At 49.0% G+C, this 14,108-nt stretch overlaps 1 protein-coding gene across 1 annotated transcript; it reads left to right on the top strand.

Moving 5' to 3' along the window:
* The first annotated feature begins 500 nt into the window (after nt 1–500).
* On the top strand, nt 501–1,744 carry LOC125556011 (uncharacterized). The gene has a single exon (XM_048718814.2). It carries the CDS (start codon nt 630–632, stop codon nt 1,395–1,397), a length of 768 nt encoding a protein of 255 aa, XP_048574771.2. The 5' UTR covers nt 501–629; the 3' UTR covers nt 1,398–1,744.
* Nucleotides 1,745–14,108: the final 12,364 nt, after the last annotated feature.

The following is a 14,108-nucleotide window of genomic DNA, read 5'->3' as shown; positions in this document are numbered from 1 at the left end:
ATATGATGTTGTTGTGACATCTATTATCAAACTTATAGCCGACAAGTGCAATAGTTAAATATGAATATATACTACTTTATTGATGCGTGGTCACACCTCACTGTCTCACAAAGTTTCTAGGAGTTCGTGTTGTAGCTAGTAGTCTGCTTCTCTTCATTATCCTTTTCTTTTTCTTTCAACTCAGTTAAAATATAATATCTGAAGTCTTACAACACTTCTACATCTCCGTACTTGCTCTAACTGGTGGGATTTAAATAATTCCGTGGGAACAAATCATTTTTGACCAGCTGCTGTATAGGTGTAGTTCGAAACCTACGGGGTCAAGGATCCAACGGACATGATTTGGCGAGAGCATTACAAGTTGGAGTGGTCGATGGAATCGGATCCTTCATCAAAGTGACCGACCACTTACTCACTTATATTCGGTCAAGTCAATGTAAATATCAAGCATACATGCATACAGACGGAAGTAATGATCCTTAGCACCCAAGTTATAGGCTCACTAAGCCAAGCCGTGTACCTGCTTTCCTTTCCTATATAAACCCAGACGTACGTAAACATGTGGCCAGGTACTGAAATCTGCAAAAGATAGGAGTACTCCGTGGATACATAAGAGCAAGTGATCGAGCATGTCCGCATGTCCATCTCTTACCCTCTCCTGCGACAACCTCTCCTGCAACATCTGGTTCTGCTGCGGCAGTGCCAAAGATCCTGAACCTTATCCGCCGAAGCAGTCACATGTCGTGACGGCGCCGCCGCCTGCTGTGCCAACGCCTTATTATGAGCCGCCGTCAGAACTGGTGCCTTCTCATCAGGTGTCGCCGGCACGGGCGCCGCCGCCGGCCATGCAACCGCCTTATTGTCAGCTGCCGTCAGAATTGGTGCCTCCTCATCACGTGTCGCCAGCGCCGGCGCCCCAGGCACCGTCAACGGTGACGACTCATGTGCCGGTGCCACCCTGCAACAGGGCGCGTGAGCCGCCGGCGCCTGCGGCGACACTAATTCCTGCCGCCGTGCCATCCAAGAGATACGAGCCGCCTCAGCCGGCGCCTCGCCCGCCGGTGCCGCCCAACGAGACGCCTGTGCAACGGGTAATGCCATTGCCTGCCCGCCTGCCATCCAAGAAACACGAGCCGCCAACGCCGCTAGCGCCACCGCCTGTTACTGTCACGTCTCAACCGTCTTCACGGACAACATGGCCTCCCCGTCTAAAGTCCAAGACGTACGTCGACGCCGGCGTGCCACCGGCCGTGTCGCTGCCGCCTCCGTCGACACCAATAGCTCCTCGTGCTCATGGGTCACGATACCCGCCGGTGCCTCACCCTCATCCCGGCGATACGGAGCCCCGCATCGAATCTTATTCGCAAGCGGCAAGCCTCCATCAAGAATACTATTAGGTTCGGGAACATGTCTGCGCGAGAGTGTGTCTGTCTGTCTGTGTACCATATCTGTTATTCGCACCATGCCACGCCATCGTCGCATGGAACTTAATGTTGAGTATATACGTTATATGCATTTTGCATATTGAGTCCATCTCCTAATTCTTTATATAGTTGAGATACGTGGCCCACCATTATACATCATATATACGTGCATATCCATGAGAGCAATACGTTGTGCAATTCATATATTCTACATGGTATCAGTTTTTTAAATTTCCTCACTTCCGCCACCGCCGCCGTCGCCGCCGCGCGTCTCCTCCGCGCCGCCGCCGTCGCCCCAGTCACCGCCGCTCGCGCACCTTCCGCGCCGGCTGCCTCGCTCGATCTCGCCCGATCGCCAGCGCCCCGTCGCTCGCTACCGATCCCGCCAGCGCCAGCACACCGCCCGCTAGCGCCGCCCTGCACTGCGAGCGCCAACGCCCGCTAGCGCCTGATCGTCAACACCTACGTGCTTGTACAACCGAGCAATCGATCCAGGAAATCCATCAGCTTATACGTGCTTGTACGTGCACCAGCGTCTGCTCTGCCCCGATCGTCCCCGATGGCATCCGCCCCCCCGGCCGCCGCGGCCTCTCCGTTCCTGGCCTCTCGGCCGTTGTTTCCCCTGACCGGTGCCGATCCAACTGCTGCTGTTCCGCCGTCGTCGACTGCTGCTGTTCCGCCGTCGTCGACGCACGCGGCGGTATCCGCTGAGCATCACGCAGCCGTGCCATCCATCACGGGCGTACATGCAGGCATGCATGGCGCCTTACATGCACGGCCGTGGCCAAACCCATCCATGGTCAGCGTACATGCAGGCATGCATGGCGCGGACGTACAAGCAGACATGCATGGCGCCTTACATGCAAGGGGTCAGCCCAACTTACATTTCTTCTTCCCAATACGTACCCTCAAGAACTCTGGTGCAGGCCCCCCTTTCCCCTCCCCCGCGTCGCCTCCTCTGGCGGCTCGGGGGCAGCCTCGTCGCGCCGCCGCCGGCCCACCCCCGCACACACCCATCCGCTTCGCCGTTGCCGGAGAGGACGCCGGCGAAGCCGTGCGTGCCCCAGGGATGGTGGCGGCAGGGCTCCTTTGCGTCGGCGCTCGTCAGCTAGCGGGGGACCTTTTCGGCGGCGCTGCAAGATCCGGTACGGTGGGCCACTTTGGCGGCGTCGGGGAGTGGATCCGGGGCTGCTCAGCCCGGATCCGGCGCGTGGTGGTGGCGGGGTCGAGCGCGCGATGGTCTTCCTGCTGGTCTGGTCGTGCGGGGTTCGATCCAACGAGGCTCGCGAGGTGTCTCCTTGGTGGGCTCTGGCTGGAGGGGGAGAGGCCCGGCACAGCTGGCGGGTGATGGCGTGTCACAGCGGAGTGCGCAGGCCGGTGGCGGCTTGGTGCTCCTCACCGCGGCGGCACTCGAGCTAGGCCAGATCTGCGCTGGCTGGAGGTGAGGGCTTATGGCCGATGCACGACAGGTGAGGTGGTGATGCGGAGGGCCTGTCGGGGTCTGGCAGCGGAGAGGTGGCTCGTTCTGGTGGCGGCGGCGCCAGCGGGAGTTGGTGCTGGGTTCCCACGGGCAGGTTGGTGGCGGCGCTGCGATGGCTCGGCCAAGATGGAGTCTTGCGAGAAGCGAGCGGTCGGTCATCCCTGTGCGGCGTGGCGAGCGGTGGTGCTTTCCTGGTGGTGCCGGCCTGGGATTTTTCCGTGGAGAGGCGGGTCTGATCGTCGCAAGGCCGTCCCTTGGAGTGGGCGACGGCCGTCGCGGGCAGTCCTGGACCTGGCCGGAGGTGCTGGTTGGCTGCGGACCCTTGTGCAGGCTGGGTGTGGATGGTGTTGCCGCGGTTTGCCTGCTGGGTGGTCGGTCGTCGGTCCTCGGCTATGCAGCTACATCGGCAAGTGTTGCGGTGGCGGCGGTGTGAGGCTTCTTGGAAGGGACTGCCAATCCCATGGAGGCGTGGAGATGGGCGACGCGCGGATGAAAATCTTGCACGGCTTCTGCCGGGCCGGCGGTGATGGCACCCGTGGATGTCATTCCCCTCCTTGGAGGCATCGTCGTGCGTGTTTGCCTCATCCCTCGCGCTCTTGGTGTTGGTGGATGTCTCCGGGCGAAAGCCTAGATTCGATGTTCGGATCGGCACGATGGCGGCGTCCTCGACGCCGCTCCTCTGTTGGGAGCATTGTGTTTGGAGACATGACTGGCTCCTCGTTGCTCTCCTCCGGTGTTCGCCGCTATCCTTTTCTGATCCTCGGTGGCGCTATGTACGTTTGTCGTCGGTGAGTCCAAGACTGTGTCTTCCCAGATTGGATCGAGTCCTGCCATTCATCTGCCACTTTCTCTTAGGCGCTAAGGGTGGATGGTGCGTTGACAAGAGAAGTTTTGCGGAAGTGTGGTCTTTGGAGGTGTCTGGCGTCGGTAGAGACGCGGTGCTATGTATCAGTTTAGGATAGGCTTTTTGCATTGTAGCTTGTCTAGCGGGGGTGTTTGTCTGTGGTCTTGCCAGGTGTGGTGTTCTTGCTACGCTCGTTGTTCGCATCAAGTTGTAGCTTTCTTGTAACTAAATTCTGCCTTCTATAAAGTTATGGTACGCCTAGGTGTACTCTCGAAAAAAAACATGCAAGGGCGTGGCAAAATCCATCCATCACGGGCGTATATGCAGGCGAGCATGGCGCGTACGACATACATGGCGCGTGGGCTGCGGCTTCCTCCATGTGTACGGCGCCCCGCCCCTGGCCTCGCTGGTGTTCGTCGCCGCCCCACCACCGGAGCTCTCCGACTAGTCTGTTGTTAGTCCGCTACCGGCGCCGACTCTACCCGTCGACCCCTTGGTGTCGTGCGGGGCATACAGGGCTTTGCCTACATTCACTCACGGGGCTCCGTCCGCATCCACATACGGGGCTTCGCCTGCGTACGGGGATTCACCCGTGTACGAGTCTCCCGGGTATTGGGGGGGGGGGGGTCATCAGCGTGCCTGCACTTGCCCGCTGGGCAGCAGCCACCACCGCCGCAGCTGAGTAGCGGCTATGGTTTCCCCATGGTGTCTCTGTCCCCCTCGCCGGCCCTGCCGCCGGCGCCCTGGGACCCGGTGCTCCTCACCGTGCTGCATGCCGCTCCTACGCCGAACAACTACACTGGCGGTGCTGATTGGTACATGGATACCGGTGTTACGGCTCACATGTTTGCTCATCCTGGTAACCTTGCCTCTTTTACTCCTGTCTCCATCGACCGTCGCATCATTATCGGCGATGGTTCCATACTTACTATCACACATATTGGACACGCTTCTTTTCCTTGTACTTCTACACCTTTATCTTTGTCTAACATATTTGTGTCTCCTGATCTTATTAAGAACCTTGTTTCTGTTAAACATTTCACTCGTGAAAATCCTGTTACTGTTGAATTTGACGGCATTGGGTTTTGTGTCAAGGACGTTCGAACCAGGATGGTACTCCACCGATGTGACAGCTCCGACGAGCTTTATCCGGTACATCCGTCTTCTTCCACCACCGCCGCACCGGTCGCTCTCTCCATTGGCGTCGGTCTCTGGCATGCTCGCTTGGGTCATTCCAATCCCGTCACACTTCGTCATATTCTCAAGAGTTTCAGTTTCAGTTCTACTAAGATTGAGGATCACACTTGTCATGCCTGTCGAGTCGGCAAACATGTTCGCCTGCCGTTTAATAATTCCACCACCATTGCTTCTTTTCCCTTTCAGTTGATTCATAGAGATGTGTGAACCTCTCCAGTTCCTAGTAATTCAGGCTATTTATATTATCTAGTCATTCTTGATGATTATTCTCATTACGTGTAGACTTTTCCTTTGCGCAAAAAGTCGGACGCACTCTCCATCTTGACGGCCTTTTACTCCTATGTCCGCACGCAGTTTGGACGTCTCATCCTTGCACTTCAGACGGACAATGGAAAAGAGTTCGACAACCTCGCTTTCCGCACCTTTTTGTCGCGTCACGACACAGTTTTCCGCCTCACATGCCCGTACACTTCACAGAAGAACGGTCAAGCCGAACGCGTCCTTCGCACTTTGAATGACTGCGTTCGCACGCTCCTGTTTCATTCCAACGTGTCGCCTCGTTTCTGGCCGGACGCACTTGCCACTGCATCACTTCTTCTTAACATTAGACCCCGCCGCCCACGGTGAAACTACGCACCTCACCATCTTCTCTTTGGTACGCCCCCGTCTTATGACGACTTGCATATTTTTGGGTGCCTTTGCTATCCCAGCACTGCCGACACTGCTTCTCACAAGCTTGCACCTCGATCTGTCGCTTGCATCGTCATCGGCTACCCCTCCAACTCCAAGGGATATCGGTGCTACGATCCCGTCTCCCACCGTGTGGTCACTTCCCGGCACGTTTACTTTGATGAGCATGTGTTTCCGTTTCACCAGGTACCCCCGGCTGTTCCTCCAGCCACTGGTGACGCGGGCTCCTCGACGCCTTTCCCAGGGCGCTCGCGCGCCTCTCTTCGCCCGCCCCTGGCTTTGAGGCGCGCCCTCCGCATGTGGAGCCTCCTACAGCCGCGGCGCTGGCGCCCACAGCCACCACGGCTCCTCCGGCGCCCGTGGCGCCCCCGGCACCCCCAGTGCCCGCGGCCACGCGGCTCTTTCGGCGCCCCCGGCACCCCCGGTGCCCGCACCCCCCTCGGCGCCCCAGACGTTGGCGCCCGTGGCCCCCCCGTGCCCACGGCCCCCGCGGCACCCACGGCCCTCTCGGCGCCTGTGGCCGGTCCGGTCACCCGCGCCCATACGGGCGTTTTTCGCCCGAGCTCGCGCTACGCCTCGGATGACTACGTCCATGCGGCGTCCACCTCTGAGCCGTCGCCGTTGCCGTCCTCCGTTCGAGCCGCTCTTCGTGACCCGCTCTGGATGGCTGCGATGCAAGAGGAGTTTGATGCCCTGTTGCGCAACCGGATGTGGCAGCTTGTTCCCCGTCCCCAGCACGCCAACGTGATTACCGGGAAGTGGGTCTTTAAACACAAGCTACGTCCTGATGGTACCCTTGATCGCTACAAAGCGCGTTGGGTTGTTCGTGGCTTCCGACAGCGTGCTGGCATCGACTTCACCGACACCTTCACTCCGGTCGTCAAGCCCGGCACGATACGCACGGTTCTCCACCTCGCGGTCTCCCATGCTTGGCCGGTGCACCAGATGGACGTCTCCAACGCCTTCCTCCATGGTCACCTCGAGGAGCAGGTCTTCTGCCAGCAGCCCACCGGGTTTGTTGACCCGGCGCTTCCTGACCACGTGTGCCTGCTTTCACGGTCCTTGTACGGACTCAAGCAAGCTCCGCGCGCTTGGTACCAGCGCATCACGGCGTTTCTCCACCAGCTTGGGTTCCACTCTACCCGCTCGGACGTCTCGCTCTTCGCCTATTATTAGGGCTCTGACACGGCCTATTTGCTGCTCTATGTCGACGACATCATCCTAACGGCATGTACGACTGGTCTCCTTAGTCAGCTCACGGCTCGTCTTCGCACTGAGTTCGCCATCAAGGACTTGGGTCCTTTCCACTACTTCCTCGGTGTCGAGGTGGTGCGCCGTCCGGATGGCTTCTTCCTTCATCAGCGGAAGTATGCTCACGAGCTCCTCGAGCGCGCCGGCATGCTTAACTGCAAGCCCGCCGCTACTCCTGTTGATATGAAGGCCAAGCTTTCTGCCACGGATGGTTCTCCTGCTTCGGATGCTCCTTTCTATCGGTTTATTGTCGGTGCTCTCCAGTACCTCACTTTGACTCGACCGCAGATCCAGTATGCCGTGCAGTAGGTGTGTCTTCATATGCATGCTCCTCGAGACGTTCACTGGGCTGCCGTTGATAACCCACAAGTATAGGGGATCGCAACAGCTTTCGAGGGTAGAGTATTCAACCCAAATTTATTGATTCGACACAAGGGGAGCCAAAGAATATTCTCAAGTATTAGCAGCTGAGTTGTCAATTCAACCACACTTGGAAACTTAGTATCTGCAGCAAAGTGTTTAGTAGCAAAGTAATATGAGTGGTGGTAGCGGCAACAAAAGTAAAGACAACAAAAGTAATATTTTTGGTATTTTGTAGTGATTGTAACAGTAGCAACGAAAAAGTAAATAAGCGTAAACCAGTATATGGAAAACTCATAGGCACCGGATTAGTGATGGATAATTATGCCAGATGCGGTTCATCATGTAATAGTCATAACATAGGGTGACACAGAACTAGCTCCAGTTCGTCAATGTAATGTAGGCATGTATTCCGTATATAGTCATACGTGCTTATGGAAAAGAACTTGCATGGCATCTTTTGTCCTACCCTCCCGTGGCAGCGGGATCCTATTGGAAACTAAGGGATATTAAGGCCTCCTTTTAATAGAGAACCGGAACAAAGCATTAGCACATAGTGAATACATGAACTCCTCAAACTATGGTCATCACCGGGAGTGGTCCAGATTGTTGTCACTTCGGGGTTGCCGGATCATAACACATAGTAGGTGACTATAGACTTGCAAGATAGGATCTAGAACTCTCATATATTGATGAGAACATAATAGGTTCAGATCTGAAATCATGGCACTCGGGCCCTAGTGACAAGCATTAAGCATAGCAAAGTCATAGCAACATCAATCTCAGAACATAATGGATACTAGGGATCAAACCCTAACAAAACTAACTCGATTACATGATAAATCTCATCCAACCCATCACCGTCCAGCAAGCCTACGATGCAATTACTCACGCACGGCGGTGAGCATCATGAAATTGGTGATGGAGGATGGTTGATGATGATGACGGCGATGAATCCCCCTCTCCGGAGCCCCGAACGGACTCCGGATCATCCCTCCCGAGAGGTTTTAGGGCTTGGCGGCGGCTCCGTATCGTAAAACGCGATGATTTCTTCTCTCTGATTTTTCTCTCTCCGAAAGCAAATATATAGAGTTGGAGTTGGCGTCGGAGGGTCAACAGGGGGCCCATGAGGTAGGGGGCGCGCCCTAGGGGGGGTGCCCCCCACCCTCGTGGAAAGGATGTGGGCCCCCTGGTCTTCATATTTGGCAAGGATTTTTTATTGTTTTTTCTATGACCTCTCGTGGAGTTTCAGGTCATTCCGAGAATATTTGTTTTCTGCACATAAAACAACATCATGGTAATTCTGCTGAAAACAGCGTCAGTCCGGGTTAGTTCCATTCAAATCATACAAGATAGAATCCAAAACAAGGGCATAAGTGTTTGGAAAAGTAGATACGACGGAGACGTATCAACTCCCCCAAGCTTAAACCCTTGCTTGTCCTCAAGCAATTCAGTTGACAAACTGAAAAAAAGAAAGAAAAACTTTTACAAACTCTGTTTGCTCTTGTTGTTGTAACTATGTCAAGCCAGCATTCAAGTTTTCAACATAAATCATAACTAACCACATTTGCAATAATTCTCAGGTCTCATCATTACTCATATCAATAGCATAATCAACTAGAAAGTCATAATAATAAATCTCGGATGACAACACTTTCTCAAAACAATCATAATATGATATAACAAGATGGTATCTCGCTAGCCCTTTCTGAGACCGCAAAACATAAATGCAGAGCACCTTTAAAGATCAAGGACTGACTAGACATTGTAATTCATGGTAAAAGAGATCCAATCATAGTCATACCCAACATAAATTAATAGTGATGAATGCAAATGACGGTTGTGCTCTCCAGCTGGTGCTTTTTAATAAGAGGGTGATGACTCAGCATAAAAGTAAATGGATAGGCCCTTTGCAGAGGGAAGTAGGGATTTGTAGAGGTGCCAGAGCTCGGTTTTGAAATAGAGATAAATTGTATTTTGAGCGGTATACTTTCATTGTCAACGTAACAACTAAGAGATGGCGATATCTTCCATGCTAAACACATTATAGGCGGTTCCCAAACAGAATGGTAAAGTTTATACTCCCCCTCCACCAACAAGCATCAATCCATGGCTTGCTCGAAACAACGAGTGCCTCCAACATACATCAAGTCCCAGGGGGAGTTTTGTTTGCAATTAATTTTGATTTAGTTTGCATAAAGCATGGGACTGGGCATCCCGGTGACCAGCCATTTTCTCGTGAGTGAGGAGCGGAGTCCACTCCTCTTGAGAATAACCCGCCTAACACGGAAGATAAGGACAACCTTTGTTGATACTTGAGCTATTCGAGCATACAAAACAGAATGTTTATTTGATGGTTTAGACTTTGGCACATACAAATTTACTTGGAACGGCAGGTAGATACCGCATATAGGAAGGTATGGTGGACTCATCTGGAATAACTTTGGGGTATAAGGGATTGGATGCACAAGCAGTATTCCCGCTTAGTACAGGTGAAGGCTAGCAAAAGACTGGGATGCGACCAACTAGAGAGCGACAACAGCCATGTACATGCATTAAAATTAATAAACATTGGATGCAAGCATGAATAGGATATAATCCACCATGAACATAAATATCGTGAAGGCTATGTTGATTTTGTTTCAACTACATGCGTGAACATGTGCCAAGTCAAGTCACTTAAATCATTCAAAGGAGGATACCACCCCATCATACCACATCATAATCATCTCAATAGCATGTTGGCCTACAAGGTAAATCATTATAACTCATAGCTAATCAAGCATGGCACAAGCAACTATGATCTCTAATTGTCATTGCAAACATGTTTATTCATAATAAGCTGAATCAAGAACGACGGACTCATCATATTTACAAAAACAAAAGAGGTCGAGTTCATACCAACTTTTCTCATCTCAGTCAGTCCATCATATATCATCATAATTGCCTTTCACTTGCACGACCGAACGGTGTGAATAATAATAAGAGTGCACGTGCATTGGACTAAGCTGGAATCTGCGAGCATTCAATAAATAGGAGAAGACAAGGCAATATGGGCTCTTGGTTAAATCAACCAATAATGCATATAAGAGCCACTTCAACAATTTAATTATGGTCTTCTCCTACTGACCCCCAAGAAAGAAAAAGAAATAAAACTATTTACACGGGAAAGCTCCCAACAAGGAAAAGAAGAACGGGAAATATTTTTGGGTTTTCTTTTTAATTATTACTACTACAGCAGAAAAATAAACTACTACTAATTTTTTGGTTTTTCTTAAGGTTATGCAAACACACAAGAAGAAAGCAGGAAAAAGAAAATAAACTAACATGGATATTACAGTGAAAAAGTATGAGCACCGACATCTAGCAATGAGTGTGTGTGAACATAAATGTAATGTCGGTGAGAAATACATACTCCCCCAAGCTTAGGCTTTTGGCCTAAGTTGGTCTATGGCCACGACTGGCCTGGCAGATATCCATAATAATAGTTGTTGGGGTTGTACTGCAATGAGAAGGAATAGTTGGGATCATACTGATGTGCAGCGGTTATCGCCTGCTGAGCTGCAGCGTGGAGTCGGGCTGCCTCCGCTCTCCTCACGTACTCTTCTGCCTCCTCTCTAGTAATAACATATCTTCCTTTTGTCTGTGAATCAAAGAAGGCAGGAGCAGGGAGAGTAATACAGAAAACACGTCGTTTATTAAAAATTAAGTGATATAAGAGAGGTGCTTTGAGCAAGGAGATCGAAAATCACAGCAAAAGTGGCTGGAACTCGTGCTTGAGTTGGTTTTTCGGGTTTGTGTGGGATAGAGGAAGAAGATGGGTGCTGGAATAAGTGGAGGAGGGCCACCGTGGGCCCACGGGGCAGGGGGCGCGCCCACCATCCTCGTGACCAGGTGGCAGCTCCTCCCACGGTAATTTTTGCACAGTTAATACTCAAATATTCCCGAAAAAATCATATTAAATTGGCATGGCATTCTGAGGATTTTTATTTTTCGGGATATTTTTATATTGCACGGATAAGTCAGGAAACAGATAGAAAAATACTATTTTTACTTTATTTAATATAAATAACAGAAAATATAAACAGGGTACAGAAGTTTGTGCTTCTAGTTTCATCCATCTCATGCTCATCAAAAAGAATCCGCTAACAAGGTTGATCAAGTCTTGTTAACAAACTCATTCCGATAATCATGAAACCAAAGAAATTTCCAATAACACTAATTTACCTCAACAGGGATATGCACATCCCCAATAATAAGAATATCATATTTCTTTTTGACAGTAGGAAGAGGAAATTCGAAATCTCCAAATATAATCGATGGAATTTTTCCAATAGAGTTGATACTATGAACTTGAGGTTGTTTCCTCGGAAAGTGTACCGTATGCTCATTACCATTAACATGAAAAGTGACATTGCCTTTGTTGCAATCAATAACAGCCCCTGCAGTATTAAGAAAAGGTCTTCCAAGAATAATAGACATACTATCATCCTCGGGAATATCAAGTATAACAAAGTCCGTTAAACTAGTAACGTTTGCAACCACAACAGGCACATCCTCACAAATACCGACAGGTATAGCAGTTGATTTATCAGCCATTTGCAAAGATATTTCAGTAGGTGTCAACTTATTCAAGTCAAGTCTACGATATAAAGAGAGAGGCATAACACTAACACCGGCTCCAAGATCACATAAAGTAGTTTTAATATAATTTGTTTTAATGGAGCAAGGTATAGTAGGTACTCCGGGGTCTCCAAGTTTCTTTGGTATTCCACCCTTAAAAGTATAATTAGCAAGCATGGTGGAAATCTCAGCTTCCGGTATCTTCCTTTTATTAGTAATGATATCTTTCATATATTTAGCATAAGGATTCGTTTTGAGCACATTAGTTAATCTCATACACAAAAAGATAGGCCTAATCATTTCAGCAAAGCGCTCAAAATCCTAATCATCCTTTTTCTTGGATGGTTTCCAAGGAAAAGGCATGGTTTCTGAACCCAAGGTTCCCTTTATTTACCATGTTTCCTAGCAACAAAGTCTCTTTTATCATAACGTTGATTCTTTGATTGTGGGTTATCAAGATCAACAACAGGTTCAATTTCTGCATCATTATCATTACTAGGTTGAGCATCATCATGAACATCATCATTAATATTTTTACTAGGTTCATGTTCATTACCAGTTTGTGTTTCAGCATCAGACATAGAAATATCATTTGGATTATCAGGTGATTCAGCAATAGGTTCACTAGAAGTTTGCACAGTTCTATCATTTTTCTTCTTCTTCTTTTTAGAAGAACTAGGAACATCAATATTATTTCTTTGAGAATCTTGCTCGATTCTCTTAGGGTGGCCTTCAGGATACAAAGGTTCCTGAGTCATTCTACCAGTTCTAGTAGCCACTCTAACAGCATAATCATTTTTCTTACTATTCATTTCATTAAGCACTTCTTTTTGAGCTTTAAGTACTTGTTCTACTTGGGTGGTGACCATAGAAGCATGTTTGCTAATAAGTTTAAGTTCACCTTTAATATCAGCCATATAATCACCCAAGCGTCTAATCATATAAGCATTTTCTTTTAATTGTCTACCAAAATAAGCATCGAAGTCATCTTGCTTATACATAAAGTTATCAAACTCATCCAAGCATTGACTAGCAATTTTAGTAGGAGGGACTTCAGCTTTATCATATCTATAGAGAGAATTTACCTTTATTACCTGTGTCGGGATATCGGGATCAGGAGGTTCTTCAGTAAATAAATGATTGAGATCATAAGTTTCTTCAACGGGCGATGAATTAAGACCATGTATTTCTTCAATAGGAGGTAAATTCTTAACGTCTTCAGCTTTAATACATTTTTCTTTCATAGATTTCTTTGCCTCTTGCATATCTTCGGGACTGAGAAATAGAACACCTCTCTTCTTCGGAGTTGGTTTAGGAATAGGCTCAGTAATTGGAGCAGGAGTTGGCTCAGGAGGTGCCCAATTATTTTCATTTGTCAACATATTATTCAATATAATTTCAGCTTCATTCGGTGTTCTTTCCCTGAAAAGAGAACCAGCACAACTATCCAGGTAATCTCTGGAAGCATCAGTTAGTCCATTATAAAAGATATCAAGTATTTCAGGTTTCTTAAGAGGATGATCAGGCAAAGCATTAAGTAACTTGAGAAGCCTCCCCCAAGCTTGTGGGAGACTCTCTTCTTTAATTTGCACAAAGTTGTATATTTCCCTCAAAGCAGCTTGTTTCTTATGAGCAAGGAAATATTTAGTAGAGAAGTAATAAATCATATCCTGGGGACTAAGCACACAACCAGGACCAAGAGAATTAAACCATATCTTAGCATCGCCCTTTAATGAGAACGGAAATATTTTGAGTAAATAGAGGTAATGTGATCTCTCATTATTAGTGAACAGGGCAGCTATATCATTTAACTTAGTAAGATGTGCCACAACAGTTTCAGATTCATAGCCATAAAACGGATCAGATTCAACCAAAGTAATTAACAGGATCAACAGAGAATTCATAATCTTTATCAGGAACACATATAGGTGAAGTAGCAAAAGCAGGATCGGGTTTCATTTTATCTCTAAGTGATTCTTTGTTCCATTTAATTAATAACCTCTTAAGCTCATATCTATCTCTGCAAGCTAAAATAGCTAAAGAAGCATCTTGATCAAATAAATAACCCTCGGGAATAACAGGCATATTTTCATCATCACTATCATCATCGTATTCAGATTCAATAATTTCTTTTTCTCTAGCCCTAGCAATTTGTTCTTCTAGAAAATCACTAAGTGGCACAGTAGTATCAGGCATAGAAGCAGTTTCATCATAAGTATCATGCATAGCAGAAGTGGCA

This window comes from Triticum urartu, chromosome 5A (assembly GCF_056163025.1).
Source record: "Triticum urartu cultivar PI428250 chromosome 5A, HENAU_Tu73, whole genome shotgun sequence".
Taxonomy (NCBI): Eukaryota; Viridiplantae; Streptophyta; class Magnoliopsida; order Poales; family Poaceae; genus Triticum; species Triticum urartu.
This window is presented reverse-complemented; position numbering and strand designations above follow the sequence as displayed.